Here is a 24,559-nt window from a genome sequence, read left to right as displayed (position 1 = left end):
AACGACCTGTGTTTACGCTGACGTAGCCCCGCCCCTCCCCGTCCGCGTGCTGCACAGTTCACAGAGAGGAGGCTCGCGGCTCCCACGGTTAACGCTAACTAACCAGCTAACTAACCAGCTAACTAACCAGCTAACTAACCAGCTAACTAACCAGCTAACTAACCAGCTAACTAACCAGCTAACTAACCAGCTAACCTACCAGCTAACCAGTCTTATTAAACGGATATTTGACGTAGCCCCGGGAGCTAACGGCTAACAGCTAACGGTGAGTCTCGTTTGTTTCAGTCCGTTAGCTGCTGTGATGGGTATTAACTTAACCTAGTAACAGCTAGTTAGCCAGCTAACCAGCCCGCTACCAGTAGAGAGGGCTGTTAGTTAGGTTAAGGACGTTAGTTAGTTAGCGTTAGTTAGTTAGTTAACTAACTAACTAACGAACGTCGTGTCTTATGGCGACGGTGGATTTGGTTACAGGTGTGTGTTTCACTTGTGTGACCATCTTTGTGAGGACGTGTTGGACTGTTTAATGGTTAAGAACCCGGGTTAGCCGAGGTTCGGGTTCGGGTTCGGGTAACAGGAGGCTTTGATGTTAGCCTAAAAATGTCCCCACGAAGATAGAAGTTCAAACGGCTGTGTCACTGACTGACGAGGTTATATATATATATATATATATATATATATATATATATATATATATATATATATATATATATATATATATATATATATATATATATATATATATATCTTATCTTATCTTATATATATATATCTAGACACGAAGGAAGGAGAGAAGGACTTGTACAGGCTAGCCAGACAGAGAGATAGAGATGGGAAGGATGTGCAACAGGTAAGGGTGATTAAGGACAGAGATGGAAAGGTGCTAACAACCCAGGAGAGTGTGCAGAAAAGAGATTTGTGAGCAGCAGTATGGTTTCATGCCCCGTAAGAGCACCACTGATTTTTGCTTTGAGAATGTTGATGGAAAAGTACAGAGATGGTCAGAAGGAGCTGCATTGTGTCTTTGTAGATTTAGAGAAGGCGTATGACAGGGTGCCGAGGGAGGAGCTGTGGTACTGTATGAGGTCGTCGGGAGTGGCAGAGAAGTACGTCAGAGTAGTTCAGGACATGTATGAGAGAAGTATGACGGTGGTGAGATGTGCTGTAGGTCAGACAGAGGAGTTCAAGGTGGAGGTGGGACTAGACCAAGGATCAGCTTTGAGTCCCTTCTTGTTTGCTATGTTGATGGACAGGCTGACAGATGAGGTCAGACAGGAATCTCCCTGGACAATGATGTTTGCGGATGACATTGTGATTTGCAGTGAGAGTAGAGAGCAGGTGGTGGAACAGCTGGAGAGGTGGAGGTTTGCTCTGGAAAGAAGAGACATGAAGGTCAGTCGTAGTAAGACAGAATACATGTGTCTGAACGAGAGGGATCAAGGTAGAAGCGTTAGGTTACAGGGGGCTGAGGTGAAGAAGGTGCAGGAGTTTAAGTACTTGGGGTCAACAGTTCAGTGTGATGGAGAGTGTGGAAAAGAGGTGAAGAGGCGAGTGCAGGCAGGTTGGAGCGGGTGGAGAAAAGTGTCAGGAGTGTTGTGTGACAGAAGAGTGTCAGCAAGACTCAAAGGAAAGGTGTACAAGACAGTGGTGAGACCAGCTCTGCTCTATGGGTTAGAGACGGTAGCAGTGAGACAGAGACAAGAGGCTGAGATGGAGGTAGCAGAGATGAAGATGTTGAGGTTCTCCTTAGGAGTGACCAGGTTAGACAGAATAAGGAACGAGTACATCAGAGGGACGGCTCACGTTGTCTGAGTTAGCGACAAAGTCAGAGAGGCCAGACTGAGATGGTTCGGACATGTTCAGAGGAGGGACTAATAGTTATACATCAGGGAAATTATTAGTTATATTCTGTAAAACCTGCACCTGCAAACTAGCCTTAACGTTAACAAACAAATATAGTGGAGTGAAGGTCCAATATTTTTCCACCTGCAGCATCAGTGAGAGTGAGGTCCATACGTTAGTGTACCAATAACTTAAAGAAAAAGTTGATGATCAAAGTCTTAAGTAGTAGAAAGGTCCAGTGGTCTTTACATAACAAAATATACTTCACATAAGGACATTGAATATAGAGAAACCTGGATGATAAAACTCCCTGTGTACATCACAACTTTATGTAGATTTATATTCAGGTGTATTTACATGCACACTCACATCACTATGGGGTTGTCATCTACCTGCAGTTCTTGATGAGTAAACAGGCCTCAAAAGGTAAAATATCTTAAATTCACTTCAGTCTTCAATATTATGTTTTGGCTGCTGTAGATGGTGACATTATAAAATGCTTGTGTGTGTGATTGTGGCTGTCAGCAGACATTACAAACCTCTGAACTAAAAGTGAGACTGTTGTGACAGTGGATTGTGCTGTAGGAGGATGTTCAGAGCTGCAAACACTAGAACTGCTGCAGGAGACGGGAGAAAATAAAGATTTTAACAGGAACTATATTCCCCACATCCCTGTGTTGGTTTTGTCTGAACGAGGCTTTATTCTGCTTTTTATTATTAGTTCCAGATATGAATCAGGTTATTCTGCTCCTTTAATTTACAGCTTAAACAGAATGCAGCTTTCTTGCATTTAACATTTTGCTCCATTTAGCTTCTTCAGCATCTACAGCAGCAGAAAAAAATATTTTGTGAGATGTATACAGTTTATTTCATGGCCTGTGCTCTGGTGCTTACTACTTGCTGTAGCTTCACCGTCCATCGGTTAGTTATCTGTTTGGGTCACAGCCAGATAGCCCGCAGGAAGCTCAGCATCCATCCAAAGCGCTCGGCTGAAACACTGTTATCCAACCTGTCCACCCACACACACACACACACACACACACACACACACAGAACTTTGTGGCCTAGTGCCAGTGAGAGATCACAAATACACCACAAATAATGTGTCTCAACAGCATTTTTCTACTGCATGGTATCAGCTCAGCATGACTCCACTCTGTTTCAGTTTTCCATTGGGCAGAAATAGCAGATAACACCTAACACCACATATTTACTTTGATATCACCCCTATCGAGGTTCCAAGTGAGCTCAGGTGATACCAAAAGGTGATGAGAGAAGCTTTGCTGTTGCTGTCATCTGAACTCTGAGGTATTTCTCAAACTCTCCTGATTTCTTTCTTGCTGCCTTCAGTCTCTTCTAAAATAAAATCTGTCTCCTTGCGATAACACACGGCAACACACCAAACATGAAGAATGGTTTACCTTACCTATTCTGCAATACACAGAATACTGAGTACTGTCTGCAATGGAAAACGATGGACCTGCCACCAGAACCGAGTACATTAGAGTCGAGTTGAGCCAGGCTGGTTCCATGTGGTGAATAATATGTTAGTCCATCTGCAACAGAGACATTTAAATTATGCTGTCACACATCATTCTCACATATCTGATAAAACAAGTTTAATACACCTTTGTTTTAGGCGTTACAGCTGTTCTACAGAGGCTGTGTAACAGCTTCTATTTTCCGCTCCAATTGTCTTTTTTTGTTTGTTTTGTGCTGTTTAATAGCAACTGGACTCAGTCGATGCTCTTCTTCCACTGAGGACAGTAAAGTTGATGTTTGGCCCAGAAACGACAGATGGTTTGAAAGAGAAGTGAAGGAATCCCATCTGTCAAACGGAAAAGAGATGAGGTGGTTTACTACGCCACTTATTAGACACTTCCAGGGCAGTCCTTACAACTCACAGGGAACAGCTTCCAGAACCTCAGCTGCTCCTGCTGCTACCAAACTGCAGTTTTGGAAATCATCATGACACTGATTGCTGACTGAATCTGTTGTTGCTGTGCTGTATTTCCTTCAGTCCGGTTGCTGTAAAGACACTGTTACCTCCAAACTGTTTTTACCTGTTGCTTTAATCTTAGTAGGTAACTCAGGAGATTTTAATATCGGTTAATTAAATGACTGCCAATGTCTAACACTGGTTTGTGTGTCATTTTTTATCTGTCTGTGTGAAAGGCATCTGATTCAGTTGATGATGGAGGAGCTTCATGACGTCCAGCTGACTGAGATCAAACCACTCCTGACAGGACAGGTGAGAGAGCGGAGCTTCTATTTATCTCAGTAGATCAGGTAAATTAGGATAAAATGTTGTTTTTCTTCTGTGCTGACATTTTAAAGGTCATTGGTTTATAACTGGATATTTTTCTACATCTTTCTGATGCACACAGCCCACTGTGAGTTAGACCAGTGCTCCATTTACAACTACATTAGTTTATTTATATTTATATTAAGTACAGAAATAGTCTAAACTAATTTCTTGTGGTTTTAAAGCTCGATATGTACCTTTATTGTGGGAGAAACTCATGCGTCTAATGTTATGATTGAAACAACAAGGTTTCTCTTCATCTCTCCAGAATGGGAGGAATCTTCAGGACTTTGACTGTCAGGTACGTTCAGCAACAACATACGATGACACTTTACCTTTGACATTTCATGGTGTGATAAGCGTCCATTAAAATTTACATTAGACTAAGCTTAAAGATTATTTAATACTTTAAATCAATGATTTTAAAATTGGAATATTGAATCCTTTTATACAAATAATTTAAGAAAGTCAGTGCTAACCAAAATAAGCGAAATGATTGTGTTCATGGGGTTTTATTTATGTCTGGAAGCTCAAAGTGTAGACGTGTTTTCTTTAATGTGTGATTATACCAGTTTAAATCTCTATAAGGAGTCTGTTGATCTATGTACGTTAGGACTGGAACCGTGGTGGACAAGGCTCAGAGTAAAAGGAAATTTGCTGCTGAGTGTAAGTAGTAATAGTAGTTTTACAATATTTAACAGTTGAGGCTTTCTACCATCAGATGTTAAGATGTAGTGTGTCACTTTGTAGTAATTAATCAGAAAGAAGTTAGAAAAAACAATTCAGTGAAAGATTGTGAAGAGCAGAGCAGCACAACATACACGGATATCGATCAGTTGAGCTGATTAACGTCACAGCAGGAGGTCCCATCAATGAGTTGTTTTAAATTAGAGCACAGAGTCACAGCTCTGCCTCTCTCTGTCTGCACCCCCAAAACATCATGTGAATCATTATTTTAACTCGGTATCTTCCATAATGATCTGACAACCAACAACACGGAGTCAGACCAGGTCTGCATTTCAGCTACAGGAACACATTACATTCATGACACAAGAATTTTTTTTCTAACTGGAGGAGTCTGAAATGTGAAGTAGAAAAACTGGAGCATGTCTCAGGTAATTCTTTATTGTATTATTTATTTTTTATTATTTCTTTTGACGTCCCTCAGTGGATAGAACAGGTGGAAGAGGGGGAAATATGAAAGGCTAGGATGAGAGCAGAGGAGGAGTGGAGGCCTAACTCATGATAAAACCAGTGAAGGTTGGAAGAAGAACAACGAATGGCCGGCTCTCAGCCAATGACTACAGAGATTATTCCTCCTGATCCAACCACACTGCCCCCACTTTCTGTTTCTTCCTTTATCTGGCAGGACAACAACAGGCTGACCTCTGCCTCCTCACTCTGTTTACTTACTGACCTCTATTTCTTCTGTTTAATATTTTATCTTTCCTCTGTCATCCTTCTCCTCTGTGTCAGAATGTCTGACTCTCTGGATTTGCGTCAGATCTCCTGTTCTCTAGGAGTTGGGGTGGTGAGTTAGCCACTTAGCCGTTTAACATCCTGCTGTCCTGAGTCATGCTTTGCCAGCTGCTAGCTTACATGAGTCAGCTTTGTAGTTCTTTAGCTATATAGCCTGCTCACCTTGATTACCTGTGGCAGGATGTTGACTCTTTAACCTGCTGTCCAGTGTGTAGTCTGTTTTAGGTTTTTGACAGAGTGACAGTATTCAAATCTTATTATAGTGCATGTATTTAATTTTCTGAGATAAAAGGTAGAATGAGAAAATAAGTATCACAATAGAACAGGATAAAAACTAAAGTATAGCTTCCAAAAGATGAACGACATTTGGTTACAAGACAGATCAAATGTGTTTTGTCACTTTTTAGTGGAACCACAGTAAATCTGTTTTGGACCTGACCAACGGACCAAAGTGGGATCTACTTTTTCTCCGTCTAACGTCCCTGTTGTCCTTCTTCCAGTTTTTAGCTTTCACTAATATCTACAGAATTTTTGTAAAATTTGCAGAGATTAAGGGATTTTGAGACTCATTTTGGAGCAAAAACAAAACGTTGTGAAGTCTTTGCAGTTTAAAAACACCTACATGCAGTTAAGTCACCAGGTCTGTGTGTGTTAGGAAGCAAGAGGGTGATGCAGCTTAAGATCCAATAATAGGATCTGTCAAGTGTTTCCATGGTCAGGCCATTAATGAGATTATTATGCAGATTGTTTCTGTACGGTGGTCCTTTAAAGTGTCCGTTCAAAGGGTTTGTTCACTACAGTTACAGCAGCATGTGCCGCAGCATGGCATGTGTAGGAGTATAATGTCATGTACATCTTTTCACAGGGACAGTGTGTATCCCCTACAGCCCTATGGCTGATTGTACTTACTTCAGTAGTAGTTCAGTTTCATCACCCAAGTCTCGCTGCCTGTTGGTATCTCTTGAGCAACAGCAACTTTTTATACAGTACAGAAAATATAAAATAAAACACACCACACAACAGTGTGTTTTAACAATATGTACTGCAGCTCTGTGCCTAAATGAAAAAAGGAAACTTGCTGAAGGAAATGAGTTGCTGTTACAATGGCAGATAATAATAATGAATACTTTATTGATCCCCTTGGGGAAATTCAGTTGGACAGCTGCCAGACTGTGTCGGCGCTATTACTGGGTTTCGGTGTCTTGTCCAAGGACACCTCAGCAAGTAGCCAAGAGGAACTGGGAATCGAACCACTCACCCTGGGGTTCGCAGACTACTGCTCTACCATCTGAGCTACTGCTCTATGGTCGACATAGCAGTGTTCAGTGTATAGTGAAGCAAATAAATCACAGGTTGTCAAAGGTTTATGCTTTTGCATCTTTATTGGAAGAATCCTCAAGCAATATCAGGCTCAGGGTAGGCGGCCAACTTCCTCAACCGGTTGGGAAGACCACTGTAGCTTCCTCCAAAGGTTGCAGTATATAAAAAATGAGATTTGTGTTGATCGTTGAACCTTCCTGATGTTAACAAGTTGAACAGAAACATTCACGTTTTGATTTCTAACCAAAAGATCCAGCTGAGCTTCGTCCCAGAATTATGATGTGGTGCATTCATGTGCTCTGTTTGTTTACATTCAGCTTCTTGTTAGTTGGAATACAAACATGCATGAAGATGAAGCGCCTGCTTCATGAATATGTCAGTTTATCATTGAGCAGCTGCAGGTGTTTTGTTGTTTTTTCAGGTTTCAGAGAGGAACAGAATTATATCAGGAGGATGTTGTACTGTTAACATAGAAGTTGGGACAGTTTGTACATCAACCCGTTTACTTTCACCTGGCTAAGTGCTGCTAACTTTACAACATGTGCTAAGTTCAGACTCGTCTGATTAGTCTTGACAGATGTTTATCTGATGTTTGCTGTGTTCTTCAGGAGCATGATGTGGAGACGACCCACGGTGTGCTGCACGTTACCATGAGGGGGGTTGCCAAGGGCAACCGACCCACAATCCTCACCTACCATGATATTGGACTGAACCGTGAGTTAACATGCGCTCACATCTTTACAGTCATCGTACAGTACATCTGCCACTAAGTAACTCTGTGTGTGTGTGTGTGTGTGTGTGTGTGTGTGTGTGTGTGTGTGTAGACAAGTCTTGTTTTAACAGTCTGTTCAACTACGAGGACATGCAGGAAGTGACACAGCATTTCTCAGTTCTGCATGTTGATGCTCCAGGACAACAGGAGAACGCTCCTGTATTCCCAACAGGGTAACACACACACACACACACACACACCTCAGGGGCTGATGTGATTTATTGTCACCATAAAGTCACAAACCCAACAGTTCACATTTGAAAGTAAATGTTTGTTCAGCTCACATTAAACCAACACTGTGCACGTTGATCTGATCAGAAGATGCCACACAGACACTTGATCGTTTTGCTCCTGACAGATTTTAGAATCAGGTGAATTTCAGCCCATAGGATTGTTTTTTCTTTACGTGCATCGTGAGCAGGACTCACCTGATTTAAGATCCTGCTCCCTGCTGATCAGTTGGATTTCTGGTAGATCTGAATACATATATGCAGTGCAAACATTTCCCACGTCTGCTCTCAGAATATCTGTTAGGAACAGGAGTAAACTTTTCAGTCATGTTTTACATGTTAAAGTCAAAGCCTTATTATAGATACTGCTGCAGTATAAAACAGAACTTCACTCGACACTAAGGTGCACATCTGGTGGTGCTGTTGTTTTTTCACTTTCAGTGATGTGGCGGTTTGTTTGTGTGGGCAGGTATCAGTACCCCACCATGGATGAACTGGCTGAGATGCTGCCGTCTGTCCTCACACAGCTTCAGTGAGTCCACTGGTTTCTAAATTTTATCCAATTATAAAACCAACTGGGCTTTCTTTCCCAGTTTGAATCTGAAAACCTGTATTTGTTATAAGTAGTTAGAAGCAATTCCAATTGTCTGTTGATGGGTCTCTGAACTAAAACAGTTACAGATCCAACATATACGTTTACATCACTCTGGTCCTCTAAACCTCCATCAGTCACTTTAAGGATCCTCAGATCCCCTAAAGGCAGCTGCTGGATGATGACAGTAATTGCTCCTCTTGTATGAAACTAGAACATCTTAACATTACTGAGTGGTTCATACATACCGGGGTCTTTAAATCAAATGATTTAATGATGAATCACCATCGTACATAATTTAAACACTAACAGGATTCATCACATGTAAGAATTTAATATGATCCATGATGATGACGATTCAGAGAAGTGTGCATCATATGAAGTTACTAAAAGGGAAGAGAGATAGAGTAAGAGCCTAACCCAGCTTGAACCTAACAGTGTTTGAGCGTCTCTACTTATTGACAATGGACATACCATGGAGTATGGGCCTATAAAATGTCTTTTATTGGGGTGTGTGTATGAATTAGTACACAACTGTAAATTTAATGGTATTTTATAATAATTAAAGGCGCTTTGTTGTCATCAGGGTGAAGAGTGTGATCGGTATCGGTGTTGGAGCTGGAGCCTGTATCCTCACTAAACTGGCTGTGAGTACATAAGCTGATCGTGTTCAGTTAAACTGTAGAGAAACTTAGTGTGTTCAGTCAACGACATAATTCTACAATTGTCTGTAAATTTCACTTAAGAAAAAGAACTAAATACTAAATAAGTTCCATGATGATGATGTTTGTGTCTGTTGTGTTTCAGCTGAATGAGCCCAGTTTGGTGGAGGGCTTAGTTCTGATCAACGTTGACCCCTGTGCTAAGGGCTGGATGGACTGGGCTGCCTCTAAGGTATCTCACACCACACACTAACCCCTTCCATGCAGCTCTACATATGAACGTGTTGAAGCAGATGTATTTTGAAGTGAGTTCCAGTTATGTTGCTAATAAAAGTAAATTAAATATAGATGATTAAAATTGATGGCTTTTGTTTCCTACAGCTGAGCGGCTGGACAAGCAACCTGGTGGACATCCTCATGGGACACCACTTCAGCACGGTGACAGCAAACAGAGACACTGCAGTGTTTACAAGGATCAACTCTGACAGCTGATGAACCTCCACTGAACTGTGAACTGTTCCAACTGTGTTTACAGGACGAGTTAACGGAGAATAAGGAGATCATCCAGACCTACAGACTCCACATCTCTCAGGATATACCGCAGGAGAACCTGGCCATGTTCTACAACAGCTACGACAGGTAGGACAGTTCACTGTGGATGTTCCTACGACAAATGAAGCTTATTAGTTAAACTGCAAAAACACGTTTGTATTTATGAACAGTTATTAGCTTTACTACTGCTGCTCCAGCTGTGAAGATACTTTATTGTATTTACATTTACATTTTGTTGCAGTTCACCTCACAGCGAAACCTTAATGTGTTTTTCTACTTGTGTACGTTAGTCGTACTGAGTTGCAGATGGAGCGTCCGATCCCTGGTCTGAATGAAAACACGGTCGTCACTCTCAGGTATCAGATGTTCTCTGTTGTGTTTCCCTCGTTAACACTCATACATCTTGTTACTCACTCGTGCCTGTTTCCCAGGTGTCCTGCTCTGCTGGTGGTTGGAGACACATCACCTGCTGTTGATGCCGTGGTGAGTGTCTGCAGTGTTTCCATGACAACAGCCAGCATGCAACATTGCATTGGTGGAAATGATCGTGTGTGTGTGTGTGTGTGAGTGTGTGTGGGCGGGCTTGTATTACTCACATCGTGTTCCCATTGTTTACTCACCTTCTATTTACTGTATTTCATTAAATCTTTGAGTTGAATCTTATTTTAAGTTTGGTTAAGTTCACAGAAAATAGGTGTACGTCCGTAAAACGTCCTCTGAAGTGACGGAAACTGAGTTTTCTGCTCTGCTCTGTAGGTGGAGTGTAACTCCAGACTGAACCCCACCAAGACCACCCTGCTGAAGGTATCGGTCTGTTTCTGTACCTGCTGGTCTTCCTCTGTGTCTTTACCTAAAGAGCTGTCTGCCTCTTCTTACCCATCTCATCCTGACTCATGCTGGATTCAAATTACTGCATTAAATGGTTGTATTATATTCAGACTCAGTGGCACCATGTTATCAGCTACCTGGATATTTAAACAGAATGACTTTAGGGGATAGAAAAGACAGAAATGAGCACTCGTAACACATACTACTTAAATCCACTTAGTAACGTGATTAACAGGAACGTTTCTGTGACTCTCCACTAGATGGCAGACTGTGGAGGGCTTCCTCAGGTGGTGCAGGTGAGTCACTTCCCTTTACAAAATGTGGATTGAAATGTTGACTCGACTCAGGTGTGTTCAGAAGCTGGAAGTGCCGGTAAGGTTGGAAAACCAGCAGGACAGTGGCCCTCGGGGACCAGGCCCCTGCTCTAAAGGCTCCTCATGTCCACATTTATTTCTAACTTGATTGATAGAATCCACAGTGTGTAACGGTTCTGTCAGTACACTGAAGTGTAACAGATCAGGAAAATGTTTCTGTTCCTGTTCTGGATAATCAGACACTGTAAAGTAAGAAGTTGATTAATCTGTCAGCAGCGTCTTTTCTTCTTCTTGAAATTGAACAGTGACCAGTTTTTAACTTCATCAGTCTGACTCAAGTGTTTCTATCCTCAGCCTGGAAAACTAGCAGAAGCCTTCAAGTACTTTGTCCAGGGGATGGGCTACAGTGAGTACCTTCTAGATCACGTTTCTGTAGCTTCTAGACATAAAAATCTTGTCCTCACATGTCAATCGTGACTCAAAGTGTCTTAAAAATCCTTTTTATTAACAAGAAAAAATCCAAACGTGGCTGAGAACAGTGTTTCACTGACAGGTAGTGTTGATGTTTATCTGTTTAGTTGAACTGTACAAACTCAACGTGTTTGTTTGTAGTTTTATATGTGTTTGTGTGTCTCTAGCTGTAAGTAGCAGCATCACACACACACACACACACACACACACAGTTGCTTCACGTCATCACACTTTATTCAATTCTGAAGTGTTTCCAGGAGCACAGTGACTTCAGAACCACCGGAACTGTTGGTGGAGACGGTCAAACAGAGTTAGGTCACAGAGACGAGTATGAGTTGAAAGTTCAGCGGTGAAGTCGCTGTGTGTGGTACCGGCTGCTTCTTACTACGTCGACACGTAATTCTCAACCTGTCTGCTTCTTTTTGTCTGTCTCTCTGTCTTTGTCTCCTTCAGTCCCTCATGTATTAAACCACCTCAGCCAATCAGGTATCAGGATTTCAAGCAGAGTGTTAAACCTTATTCTCCACCTTCATCTCTTCATCTGTCTGTTTTCTGATTTGTCTCATTAGTCCTTCTGTTGTCCTCATCTCTGTCTCTCCTGTCTCTCTCTCTCTTTCTGTCTCTCCTTCTCTGTCTCTGTCTCTCCCCCTCTCTCTGTCTCTCTTTCTGTCTCTCCTTCTCTGTCTCTGTCTCTCCCCCTCTGTCTGTCTCTCTCTGTCTGTCTGCATGATGTGGATCAGCTGATCACACTGATCCTTTTCTCCTCTGCAGTGAGCAGGTTCTGCATGTCAACACACTTCGGCTCAGTTCACACTGATTCTCAGACTTTCTGCTGTTTACACAGTAACATGAACAGAAGGTGATGAGCAGAGAAACAAACATTATTCGTCTGTTTCTCTTCGGTCAAACGGGCCTCTCCCACTGCAGGAACGAAGCAACACACTAACTTTAAATTTACTTTATACAACGTCTTCACTTTGTCGCCGTATGAACATTAAAAAAACTGAAACATTACAGATAATCAAAAATGATCTAGGATTCTGAAAATCCCTGATCTACCTGAACGTTGCTGGAAGAGGTGATGTAGTTCCAACTCTGTGCTTAAGATCATCTGCACTTTGAAACTGAATTCTATCAGTGCTGAGCTGTTGTTTCCGTCCCTGTAGAGATACCAGGAAGGCTGAGAAGTGTTGAAATATCGTTCCAGGAACTCGTCTCCTGAACATGTGGAGCACAGAGGAAACTGAAGTAGAACCTGCTGCAACAGGTTAAATTACAGCTGCTTCAGCTCCTGTAGTGAAAAACGTTTCGTCACCTTCTCACCTGTCGTGTGTTAAAGAGTTTGTCACCGTTCACACAACCGGGCGACGTGATGCTTTAGGTTCCTGATGAGTTTTTTGAGCTCGAACATGAGTCAAACATTCAGATTTGATTCCTCAGTTAGAATTTTTTCCAGCCTTTGATCTTTTGGTCTTCAGTGTGAACGGAGCCTCAGACTCACCGTCATGAGATTTGAATCTGACAAAGTCACAGTGTGGACGATTCAAATCGGCACACGCTGGTCGGACAGCGACCTCATGAACCAGGTCACTGAGGTCGTCTCTCACTAACACCCCCTTCATGTCTTTGACCCCCCCGCAGTGCCCACAGCTGGAATGACCCGGCTGGTTCGCTCCAGGACCCACTCGGCCTCTAGTGTTGGCTCCGCAGACGGCGTCCGGAGCCGCGGTACCACCAACGCGCTGCCGCAGGGCGCCGGCTGCACCAGCCCCGAACATACAGCAGCACACACCATCGAAATGACTGCGTAGGTCTGGTCCTGCTGTTTGATCTTCACTCCTCCATTGTTCTTCCTCTTTTTCTCCTCAGACCCGACGGTCCTGCTGAGTTAGTTGTGAACTTTTTTCACCATCGTTTAAAGTAGAGACGACTGTTGTGACAAATCATTGATCGTTTCAGGGAGTTGATCTTTGCCTGCAGCAGCCATGTTGGCTCTGTCATCCCGAGCTATTCTGGACCCTGGTGTTGGTTTGTTCTTCACTCCCTCCTCCCTGGAGCGATGCGGTTGCCGCGGTGACGCTGTAGATGTACGTGGAGTTCAGCTGGTTGATATTTATTTACAGTTGTGTTGTGTTTCTACAGTCAGGTCAGATTCTCAGTTTGGTCCTGATCCTCCTCCTTCTTCTTCGTTAGTGTTGGTGATTTTTTTTCTTCCTACCAGTAACTTTAAGGGAACATTATTAAGTGAATCATTACTCTGACTTTCTTTCTTATGGTTAAACCAGGTCGTTGTTAGAAACGGCAGCAGTAGAACAACAGTAGTGTGTGTTTCTGTAGAAGTGGACGGTGTTTCAGACTCTGCCGGGTGACGCGTTGGTTCCAATCGTTTTTAGCTGGATTATCTCTGTATTCTCTGATCTGGTGTGGATGCTGAAATCAGCCCTGACTTCTTACCTCATCTGTTCATATGACTGAACACGGTCTTCTTTCCTGCAGTCGAGCTGTTACTGAAGCCCCCCCGCTCTCCTTTCATCGACAGCATGCTCTTTGTGGAGTGTTGGCATGAAAACTGTGGTGTCAGTCTAGTGAGTAACTCAGATGTTGTTCAGCTGTAAACTCACCTCTCAACTCTGAGAGAGAAAGAAAAACTGTAGAAGTTCAAAGTTGAATTTCTTCCATGTTGTTGTTCAGTTTCTGTTTCTCTGGACTGAAGCAGGTCGGTACTGAGTTTGTTTCCTGGTCTGACGTCGCTGTGAGGTGAAAACTAAACCTGCTGTTACCTTTGCATGAGGTGAGAAAAGCGCCTGATTGGTTTTTAAATGTTAATCTGAACTTTGGGACAAACATCTGAACCATTAGTTAGTCTGAGGATCCAAAACGTCAGCATGTGGATTATTAAGACTGCTGAGTTACTGGTTTGACGAGTTGCACTTGAAAGTTGCTGATGATCTGCTCTGGTTGTTGTAGCAGCAGCTGCTCCTGCTGCTGACGTAGACGTGTTTTCTGTAACTTCAGGCAGTGACAATGAAGGAGAACCATTCTGCTCTGTTGGTCGGTGTGATGCTGCCCCCTGCTGGGGACTCAAACAGCTTCCAGAGGGGGTCACAGATCCTTTTAATACACGTTCAGAAACACACAGTTCAGAGGAGCTGACGGCTGAACGGTAGTTAAACGACTAACAGTAATTTCTGTTCACACAAGTCAAACAGCTGAAGCTGATATTTCTCTTTTCTTGTTCATATTTATTAAAACTACTTTGGAGATTTGTACTGAAGCATTAGTTGCTGATGTTACACTGAAGTTTGCACTTACTGGATGTTGTTCATGACTTTTAATGTAAACAAGGTTTGTAATGAAATAAAGTTCATTATCCAAAAAGATGCTTGGTCACAATGTTCTGCAGTGGATCAGTGCTCAGGTAGTTTAGTGAAGTAGCAGTAATGTGTAAAACTACTCAAGCAAAGCGTCACTGTCTTAACTAATGCATGTAAATGTGATTTATTACAGATGATGGTTAATTTTTGCTTCCACACAGCGTGAAGTCAGGTAAACTCAGACTCTGGAGATCAGGTTTTATCACAGTGTCCTCGTCTGGTGTGAGGTGCTGTTAACGTACAGCAGCAATAAAATGATGCTCGAGCTTTAGGAACATCCAGAACAGAGTCCAACACCGGGGAGCTGTAAGTGTGCTCAGCTGGCAGCAGGGGGCGCCGTCTTACTGCAGAGTCGACCCAGCAGACCGGCCATCTGCAGCAGAGAGTTGACGCCTTCAGCCACCCGCATGTGAGTGTAGCCGATCTCCTGGAGAGAGACGGAGGGTTCAACCGAATCAGGTACGAAGTTCAGTTTGAGTTCTTAAAACACTGACTCATTAAAACTGCTTCCAGAGACAGTTACTGAACCTTCAGAATTCTAACTGGTAAATTGTATTAAACTGCAGATCTGTATTTGTAATCCACTGACGAGTGCAGCAGATAATATGAATTATTTACTGATTAGTAATTTGTATTTTAAACTAATCATTGAATTTATAAAACTTAAAAGAAAAAACAAATCTGCCAAATAAACTAAGTTTAACATCGTTTTCATTCTGTGACTAATAGTTTACGGCCTTGAAAACACGAACTGTCTGAAAGGTCTAATTCTTTTTCTATGGAATCAAACTGTAGCTGTAACATCTGCTCAACATATAATAATAATAATAATAATAATAATAACAACAACTTTAATCAAATTCTTTCTCTGAGGACATGCTGCCCCCTAACAAGGGGTTCAGTGTCACTTTGAACCAGGAAGCGTCAACAGATTTACCAGCTAAACTAAATTCACAGTCACCAACACATCAAAATCTCAGACTCTTTATTCTAAAAGAGAAAAAGCTACAAATGTTCAGTTTTATTAAAATTTTAAAGAGTTTTTTTTATTGGTGAACTAATAAAAAGTGTTTTTGAAGATGAAATTTAATTTAACGGTTAATTCGTTCATCGATGGTCATGTACGAAATCCACTGCTTAGAATCCAGCTGGTAGTTTTAATGTTGTGGACAGAACTGTGACACTGTTCTGACACCACAGCAGTAAAACCACCAGGTGCATGAATGTTGTAAAGAACTTCAATTCTCTGTTTTCTCAAGGACGTAAAGGTTTGAAATGTGTTTTCGTCTCTTCTCACCTTGATGAACTCCAGTTTGACGTACTCGGCCATCTGGTAGGTCTTGCAGACCCTGAAGATGTTCCCGATGATGTCCTCAGGAGAGTAGCCCAGCGCCCACAGCTGCTCCACCACCTTGTAGGCCTCGTCGATGTTCCCGTCCACGCAGTGTCCCAGCATGCTTTTCACCAGCAGGGGATGGGGCTCGTCACACACTTTGAAGACGTTCTCACTGTTGATGTAGCCGAAGCCGGAGTGGGTGGACTGCAGGTTGTTCAAAGCCTGGAAAGACCAACAGGAAGTCAGCACGAGGAGTCCTGCTGCGAAACGCTGGACTGTTTAATTTATTAATCACTGCTCCTGTTTCCTGGTTTCACTGGTAAAATGTGACATTTTAACAACATCATAATATCAACTTTCTGTTGTAGTTTCACCTAATAAATAAAGTCTGAATACAGGAAAACAACATTCTGTCCTGTCTCATGATTTAGTCTCTGCATCGTTCTGCATACTGACAAAATATTAGAACACATTTCCCATACTAAACCATATTTTTAACAACACTTTAAAAACAGTGTCTGCTAACGACACTTTTTATCAATTAGCCAGTGTAAGAAAAGTCCCAGGCCGATTCTGAACAATTTAAAATGATCCACCTGCTAAATGTTATTATACAATACATTAAATGAATATTTTGGACTAACACAGCTTTTATGAAACTATCCCACTCGTGTTGAACTCATGATTAAATAACAGGATTCATTCCCTGAAATCACAAATCTAATTAATAAATTAACCCTCTCACCTGTCTCATGTCTCCCTGTGCTGTGAAGATGACGGCCTCCAGCCCGTCGTCAGACACGGACAGAGTCTCCTTCTCCACCACCTCCTGCAGCCGGGTGAGGATCTGTCCATCTGTCAGTTTGGAGTAACGCAGCACCGCACAGCGCGACTGGATCGGCTCGATGATCTTATCGGAGGCGTTACAGGCGAGAGCGAAACGCGTCGTCTTTGAGTAAATCTCCATGATCCTCCTCAAAGCCTGCTGAGCTCCATCTGTCATACTGCAGAGAGACATGATAAAAACTTTACATTACTCCATGACTGATGATGTAATTAAACTAATTCAACACAAACTACATCGTTAATTTGACAGGATTCAGATTGTGTATTAAACAAATAGCACCACCTGTAAACATCTTAATAACTAAACATCGATCATCAGCTTGTAGTTTAGCTGCTCTTCTACGAATCTCCAAGTTGATTAAGGTGAATATAAAATTCCTGCGTCGATGGTTTGACCTTGAGCTGAAGTGAGTTCCAATAAAAGATCAAATGAAAACTGTCCTTCTTTCTCTCTCACCTGTCGGCTTCGTCCAAGATGATGATCTTGTGTCGTCCTTTGGGCAGTGTGACTTTCTGCTGAGCGAACATCTTGATCTTGTTCCTCACCACATCGATTCCCCTGCAGATGAAACGTCTCCGTTACTCTCAGCTCCCCCTGTTTTTAAGTTATCTTAACACCATCTTGGAGCCGTGTTCCCTGCGGCTGGATCCTCACCTCTCGTTTGAAGCGTTGAGCTCCAGCACGGCATCTTTCATAGCAGCTCCCAGAAGAGCTCGGGCCAAACACAAGATGCTGGTGGTCTTTCCTGTTCCCGGGGGTCCTGGATCACAACAGTCACACATGATTATTTATATTACGTGCAAAATGACAGCAACAGTAAAATGACGCTGGTAAAGGTTTCGGTTACAATTTAATGTACTGTGTTAAGTAAATACTGGTGAAACTGAGAATGAATGAAACTCCAGCAAACTGGAACTTTCATTTAAAAGGACAACAGGTGATCTGCACATGGAAAATGTGTCTACACCAAACAGATAATTCAACATGAAGTTTCAAGACTGAAGAAAGAAACCTGCACTGGGGTTAAAAGGAGAAATTTAATTCATGGATTTTTAACAATAAATTAAAATCCATTTTATTGTTAAAAATACATTTTTAACAATAAAACTGATTAAAATAACCTCAAAACTTTGGATTTCTCTTTAATTTAGTACCAAACAACATGTTTATTTTTTTTTTCTTGAAACCATTATTAGGAAATAAACTGCACCCCTCCCGGAAACCAGACGGGACGAGAGCAGGTGAAAGCAGCAGAACACAGATAAAAAGCTGCCGACACTTGTTAACTGGCAGCTGGACCAGGTCCCTTTAGTCCTCAAACTAATTCGATAACACTTGTCTCAGGAGTTTCATGGTTTTCTGCATTAATTTTTCATAAAATGTGATCTGATCAAGAGTATTAACAAATAGAATGTGTCTAAAATAATAACACTAAAGAAATTTGATCTTTCATGTCTTATTGAACAATAAAAACCTCAGTGATAGTTGTAAATGTATGTGAAGCCTTGGAATTCATATCTGGAGTACACGACCCAACTCATTGTACAGGCGTTGATCTTATCTCATCTTGACTACTACAATGCACTACTGATGGGTTTACCGGCATCCACGACCAAACCCCTCCAGATGATCCAAAATCCAGCAGCATGCCTCATTTTTAATCAACCAAAAAGGTCTCATGTCACACCGCTCTTCAGATCTTTGCACTGGCTTCCTGTGGCTGCGAGGATCAAGTTCAAAGCTCTGTCTCTTGCCTACAGAGTGGTTAACTCCACAGCTCCATCTTATCTCAGTTCAATCGTTCAGGTCTACATCCCCTCCCGTCCACTGCGCTCAACCAGGGAACGTCGTCTGGTGGTACCAGCACCACACAGTCGACACCAAAGAAAACTGTTCAGCTCAGTGATCCCACGATGGTGGAATGAGCTGCAGAACTCTGCACGCTCAGCCACCTCACTTTAATATTTAAAGAACAGCTGAACACAGAACTCCTCATTATCTTCCTTTGCACTTAAAAAAAAAAACAAAACACTTTTCTGCTCTTTCGTTCTCACATCTCTTGAAACCAAAACACTTCTTTAACAGCATTTTGCCTTGATGTTGTTTCTCCTTGACTTAGATTTTTTGCCTTGTTCCTCTCTTGTAAGTCACTTTGGATAAAAACGTCTGATAAATGACTAAATGTAAATGTAAATGTACAATGTGGTTGACCCCACTTGGCAGCAATAAGCTACAGGTCCACAGCTACAGGTTTTTCCTGTAGCTGTGGATCAGACCTGCACTTTGTTCAGGAGGAATTTTTGTCCATTCTTCCTGCAGAACTTCTTTAGCTCAGTCATATTCTTTGGACGTCTCTCTTCAAGTCGTTCCAGCATCTCTATTGGGTTGAGGTCTGGGCTCGGACTTGGCCACTCCAAATGTTTTGCTAAAATCTGACTCCAATTAGCTTTTTTTCACAAACAACCAATTCCACTAAAAGGCATATCAGGCTCTGTTCTGCTTCATGTGTGTTTGAGTTTCACTCTCAGAAAAGTCATCGGAGAGTAAAGTCTGCTGTCAGCAGCAATCAAAAACACAACTACCCCCACACAATCATGTAGGAGGAATATTAGTATTATAAAAAATTTAAATCATTTGTAAATTGTTGTTGTTCAAAAATTGTTGTTGTTCAAAAGCAGACAGTGACCACGAGAACTGTAAGGAAGTGGTCTCAGGAAGCTATTGAGACTCTGCAGGGGTGCTTTGAAGCCACAGACTGGAATGTTTTCTGTGACCAACATGGAGACGACATCAATTCCATGACAGACAGCGTCACAGAGTACATTAACTTGTGTGTGGAGAACATCATCCCAACCAGGACAGTGAGGTGCTTCTCTAACAACAAGCCCTGGATCACCAGCAACTTAAAGGAGCTGCTGAACAGGAAGAAGAACAGGGAGACAAGGACCAGGTGAAGTCTGTGCAGAGAGAGCTGAGGGTGAGTCTAAGGCAGAGTAAGGACGCGTACAGAAGGAAGCTGGAGAACCAACTCCAGCAGAACAACATGAAGCATGTGTGGTCTGGAATGAAGAAGATCACTGGCTTCAAAGGAGAAGGGGAACCAGGTGGAAGGGAACCTGGACAAGGCCAACGAGCTGAACCATTTTTTCAACAGGTTTACAGCACTACCACCCTCCCTCTCCCCCTCCTCCACCTCCAGACACTCTGCTGCACCCTCCTCCTCCACCCCCTCCTCTGCCAGACTCACAGACAGAACAGTGTCTCCACTGCTGCCCCCCCACACCCATCCTACAAGGAACATCAGAGACGGTCATGAAACCACACCCGTCACTGGAACTCTTACAGACGATATTATCCCACCGTCACCCCCCTCCTCTTCCTCTACCATACCCACCTCCCCTACCCATCTGTCAGTGACCAGCAGCCAGGTGAAAAGGCAGCTGGAGAAGCTGAACCAGAATAAGGCAGCAGGACCTGATGGTGTCAGCCCCAGTCCTGAAGTCCTGTTCTGAGCAGCTCTCTGGGATTCTACAGCACCTCTTCAACCTGAGCCTGAGAATGGAGCAGGTGCCAAAGGTCTGGAAGACATCATGTCTGATGCCAGTTCCAAAAACCTCATCTCCTTCTGCTCTAAATGATTACAGACCAGTCGCCCTCACCTCACACATCATGAAGGTCCTGGAGAGACTGGTTCTAACTCATTTGAGACCTCAGGTCGAGACATCACTAGACCCACTGCAGTTCGCCTATCGTCCCCGGGTTGGAGTAGATGATGCTATTGTCTACCTGCTTCAGCGAGCTCTCTCACACCTGGACAAGGCTAACAGCACTGTGAGGATCACATTCTTTGATTTCTCCAGTGCCTTTAACACCATACAGCCTGTCCTGCTGAGAGAGAAGCTCCTGAAGATGCAGGTAGACTCCTCCACAGCCTCCTGGATCACTGACTACCTGACAGACAGACCACAGTTTGTACGACTGGAGGGATGTGAGTCTGAGCGGGTGGTCAGTAGCACAGTAGCACCTCAGGGGACTGTCCTCTCATCGTTCCTCTTCACCCTGTACACCTCAGACTTTCAGTACAACACTGAGTCCTGCCATCTGCAGAAGTTCTCAGATGACTCTGCAGTGGTTGGGTGTATCAGCGGTGGGGAGGAGACCGAGTACAGAGGTCTGGTGGACAGCTTTGTGAAGTGGTGTGGGAACAACCATCTCACCTTGAATGTAAGCAAGACCAAGGAGATGGTTGTGGACTTCAGGAGGAAGAAAACTGGCTTTGACACTGTGTCCATTCTGGGTGAGAAGGTGGAGGTGGTGGAGAGGTACAAATACCTGGGTGTTCACCTGGACAACAGACTGGACTGGAAGTTCAACACAGAGGCTGTATACAGGAAGGGACAGAGTAGACTCTACTTCCTGAGGAAGCTCAGGTCCTTTAATGTGTGCAACAAGATGCTGCAGATCTTCTACCAGTCTGTTGTAGCCAGTGTGATATTCTATGCTGTCGTCTGCTGGGGCAGCAGCATCAGAGCCAGCGACACTAAGAAACTGAATAAGCTGATCAGGAAAGCTGGCTCTGTGCTGGGGGCTTCTCTGGAACCTTTAGAGCAGGTGGTGGAGAGGAGGATGCTGCACAAACTGCTGAGCATCATGGAGAACGGCTCACATCCTCTCCACAGCCTGCTTATCAAACAGCGGAGCAGTTTTAGTCAGAGACTTCTCCAGCTCCGCTGTGACAAGGAAACGTTCAGGAAGTCATTTGTGCCAACAGCCATCAGCCTGTACAATGACTCCCTGACAGAGAGTCAGTGTCCACGCTGATGGTTTAACAATGTGTAACTAAGTCACTTTACATTCAAGTTCTACTGTGTGTTTTGTTGTTATTACTGTCTATACTGTGTGTTATTCTTGTACTGTGTCTCATGTATTGTTGTGTAGATCATGTTACTCAATGTTCAAATGTTTTTGTGTGTAATGGCTGCTGCAAAACCAAAATTTCCCCTTGGGGATCAATAAAGTATCTATCTATCTATCTATCTCTCTCTCTCTTAAATCAACAGTAACTTCATGTTTGTAGTTACTGAGTGAAACACTGATCTGTAGTTTAGTTTAGAGAAGTGCTGCACAAATAAAGATGATGATTATTATTAGATTGATATAATTTATATTGATTCAAACAAAGATTCAGAACTCAGGACACTTTAACCTCAAACTCTAAGTTTTCTCTTCGTACAGTTTCTTTTGTTAAACACTGGGTTTCCGTTAAGCATGAAATAATCATTTAATATATAACAGTTCCCATTTGTTCCACGTGTGTCTCATAAATCAACATTTTTAATTAGCAGCACTGGAAACTGGAAATGTTCAAGCTAATTAAGCTAATTAAGCTAATTAAGCTAACGCTGCCTGAATAACATCAGATATTCAACACTGGGTTTATGACTTGACTAAATAACTTTAACCCCACTCTGCAGACTGCATTTTAAAGGTCTTTTGTTGTCTGGAGTTTGATTTTAAAGACATTAAACTCTTTTAATCCTCCGTCACCTGCTATGATGATGTTCGGGACGTTTCCCTCCCTGGCGAACACCTCCAACCGGCTCACCGTCTCCTCGTTGCCCACGATCTCGTTCAGTTTGAGCGGTCGGTATTTCTCCACCCAGGGCAGCTCGTAGGTGCTGCCGGAGCTTTTAGACGAAGCTTCTCCGGCCTCTGTGTCCGTCTTCGGTGTGTTTTCTGCCGGTTTTCGCTCATCATCCGTCATCTCCACGTCCATGTTGACTGTTGTCAGCCCGCGAACTGCAGCACAACGTTTCCCTCCCTGAACACCACGCCGCAGTAAACTGACTCCTTATTGGCTGAGCGTTAACTGGGGACGGTGCTGATTGGCTGAGAACAACCCGTAAAACCTCGCGATATTAACGTGGAACGTGGACATAAACAAAACCAACAAGTAATAAACTAATAAACTAATGTCATTAAAAAACAAACCATCACATTATAAAGTATATTTAATCACATGTCTGTGATCACTGGAGTCTTTTTGCCAGCACTTTCATTTTCATTTTGCAGCAGGCTTCAGCGAGACAAAGTTAACATTAGGTCATGTTACCATCTCAAAAACACAAACACGCAAACACAAATGCTATATTTAAGTTACAAATGTGTTGATACTGAAGATATGAATAAAGTGTTTGAGCCAGTTTTTATATATATATATATATATATATATATATATATATATATATATATATATATATATATATATATATATATACGATCCACAAATTGTCTTTCAGAGTGAACCTAAAGTTAAAACCTCTCCACCATATAGTTCAATCTACACAGCTGCTGTGTCAAAAATAAAAAGAGTTTTTTGGAGAACACGAACCAGGCAGAACAACTGAATGATGAATTATTTTGTACAATATGAATATATGAGCCCACAGATCATTATCATACAGAATATCAGTGTCTAACACATCATCTCTCAACTTTAGCAATTCATCATTTAGTTCACAGCACCAAGGTCAATTAAATGATTTATTAAAATACCAATAACCCCGTGTACTTAAACAGAAATTGTTGCTGTGAGATTCATGGTGCTAAACTTCAATTCAATTCAATTTTATTTGTAGAGCGCTTTTTACAATTGACATTGTCACAAAGCAGCTTTACACAACCAAAGAACAGTACTAAACTATGTTTCAAAGAACCTGAAAGTGCTCGACTGAGACCCTGTTTCTGTTTTGTGGGAAAAGTGGGAACAACTTTCTGAGACTGTGTGTGTGTTCTTCATGTTTTTTTATTATGTCTCTGTGGTTTCCTCTTTTTCATGGTATTTGTTTGGGCGGTGCGACAGTAAGAGAAAGTCCACCAAGCAGTTCTCTCACAATAAAAGCCTGAGACTGATTTAGCAAAAACAACAACAAAAACCTCTATAATCTTTTCAAGATTAAGATTCAGCATAACAGTGAAAGTGTTTTTCTTCTCCACTGTTTCCTAAATCTTGCTCTAATGGGATTGTTGGGTTTTCTATATAATGTTTTATACAATTATATACTAAAAACAGAGACAGTTACTAATATTTAGAGTCACTCTTTCTCAAGTATATTTAGCAGTACAGTTGGAATATGACATCAGCTGTTACTGTAAGGAACTAACAAACGAGGGCAAACTAGTACATACGAAAAGGTTTATTAAATAATCAATCCAGTCCAAAAAACAGGGGACACAGGGAACCAGCAAGACGAGGGGATCAAACGTACACCACAACAAAAAACAAAATGACAACCAAAAATACACTGTGACAACCAAAAATACACTCATTTTTCAGTCCAGCAATATTGACTCTGTCATCATAAGTGAGGTTCTTTGTGTCTTTACAGGCTAACTGATGCAGCGGCTCAGTGTTATTGCTCCAACAGCAAACAAACCAGTCTCCATCGAGTAAGAAACCCACCACCCACCTGTGAGCAGTGCCTTGAGACTGTGAACCTGCACACTCCAGAACATGTGTATCTAGAGATAAGAAGAACTGGTAAAACCAGGTATAAATAACAGGCAGAGCCTGGGTCTGGTTTACAAGTACAAGCAAAGTCCCTGTCAAGCAAAATACTGCAGGCAAAAATCCCAATG

At 42.3% G+C, this 24,559-nt stretch overlaps 2 protein-coding genes across 6 annotated transcripts; one reads left to right on the top strand and one right to left on the bottom strand.

The window, feature by feature from the left end:
* The first annotated feature begins 16 nt into the window (after positions 1-16).
* On the top strand, positions 17-16,480 carry LOC113167579 (protein NDRG3-like). Of its 4 annotated transcripts, none has more exons than XM_026368331.1 (18): positions 17-265; positions 3,075-3,147; positions 4,015-4,090; positions 4,413-4,445; positions 7,552-7,657; positions 7,768-7,888; positions 8,415-8,477; positions 9,124-9,184; positions 9,345-9,431; positions 9,581-9,637; positions 9,735-9,838; positions 10,042-10,107; positions 10,183-10,234; positions 10,508-10,555; positions 10,840-10,875; positions 11,248-11,299; positions 13,006-15,197; positions 16,051-16,480. In XM_026368331.1, the coding sequence occupies exons 3-17, from the start codon at positions 4,031-4,033 to the stop codon at positions 13,173-13,175; spliced, it is 1,116 nt and encodes a 371-aa protein (XP_026224116.1). In that variant the 5' UTR covers positions 17-265; positions 3,075-3,147; positions 4,015-4,030; the 3' UTR covers positions 13,176-15,197; positions 16,051-16,480. The 4 variants fall into 4 exon arrangements, with proteins under 4 accessions (XP_026224116.1, XP_026224115.1, XP_026224113.1 ...); XM_026368330.1 differs by having other exon boundaries at positions 3,005-3,147; XM_026368328.1 differs by lacking the exon at positions 3,075-3,147.
* Positions 13,635-22,904, bottom strand: rfc2 (replication factor C (activator 1) 2). 2 transcript variants are annotated; one of them, XM_026368334.1, is made up of 6 exons: positions 22,469-22,863; positions 17,576-17,681; positions 17,378-17,479; positions 16,820-17,078; positions 16,036-16,296; positions 13,635-15,165 (listed from the first exon to the last, which is right to left on the bottom strand). In XM_026368334.1, exons 1-6 carry the CDS (start codon positions 22,695-22,697, stop codon positions 15,055-15,057), a joined length of 1,068 nt encoding a protein of 355 aa, XP_026224119.1. In that variant the 5' UTR covers positions 22,698-22,863; the 3' UTR covers positions 13,635-15,054. The 2 variants fall into 2 exon arrangements, with proteins under 2 accessions (XP_026224119.1, XP_026224118.1); XM_026368333.1 differs by lacking the exon at positions 13,635-15,165 and adding an exon at positions 15,205-15,565 and having other exon boundaries at positions 15,905-16,296; positions 22,469-22,904.
* Positions 22,905-24,559: the final 1,655 nt, after the last annotated feature.

This window comes from Anabas testudineus, chromosome 7 (assembly GCF_900324465.2).
Source record: "Anabas testudineus chromosome 7, fAnaTes1.2, whole genome shotgun sequence".
Taxonomy (NCBI): Eukaryota; Metazoa; Chordata; class Actinopteri; order Anabantiformes; family Anabantidae; genus Anabas; species Anabas testudineus.
The sequence above is the reverse complement of the archived record's forward strand: the minus strand, read 5'-3'. Positions and strand labels throughout refer to the sequence as shown.

Excerpts from the sequence above, each read along its gene's own strand:
- rfc2 (XM_026368333.1), bottom strand. The coding sequence starts at position 22,697 with ATGGACGTGGAGATGACGGATGATGAGCGAAAACCGGCAGAAAACACA. Across the intron at positions 17,480-17,575 it reads CTCAACGCTTCAAACGAGAG|GGGAATCGATGTGGTGAGGA; the intron begins GTGAGGATCCAG and ends TTTCATCTGCAG. Across the intron at positions 16,297-16,819 it reads CACAGGGAGACATGAGACAG|GCTTTGAACAACCTGCAGTC; the intron begins GTGAGAGGGTTA and ends TGGTCTTTCCAG.
- LOC113167579 (XM_026368328.1), top strand. The coding sequence starts at position 4,031 with ATGATGGAGGAGCTTCATGACGTCCAGCTGACTGAGATCAAACCACTC. Across the intron at positions 8,478-9,123 it reads TCTGTCCTCACACAGCTTCA|GGTGAAGAGTGTGATCGGTA; the intron begins GTGAGTCCACTG and ends TGTTGTCATCAG. Across the intron at positions 9,839-10,041 it reads TTCTACAACAGCTACGACAG|TCGTACTGAGTTGCAGATGG; the intron begins GTAGGACAGTTC and ends TGTGTACGTTAG.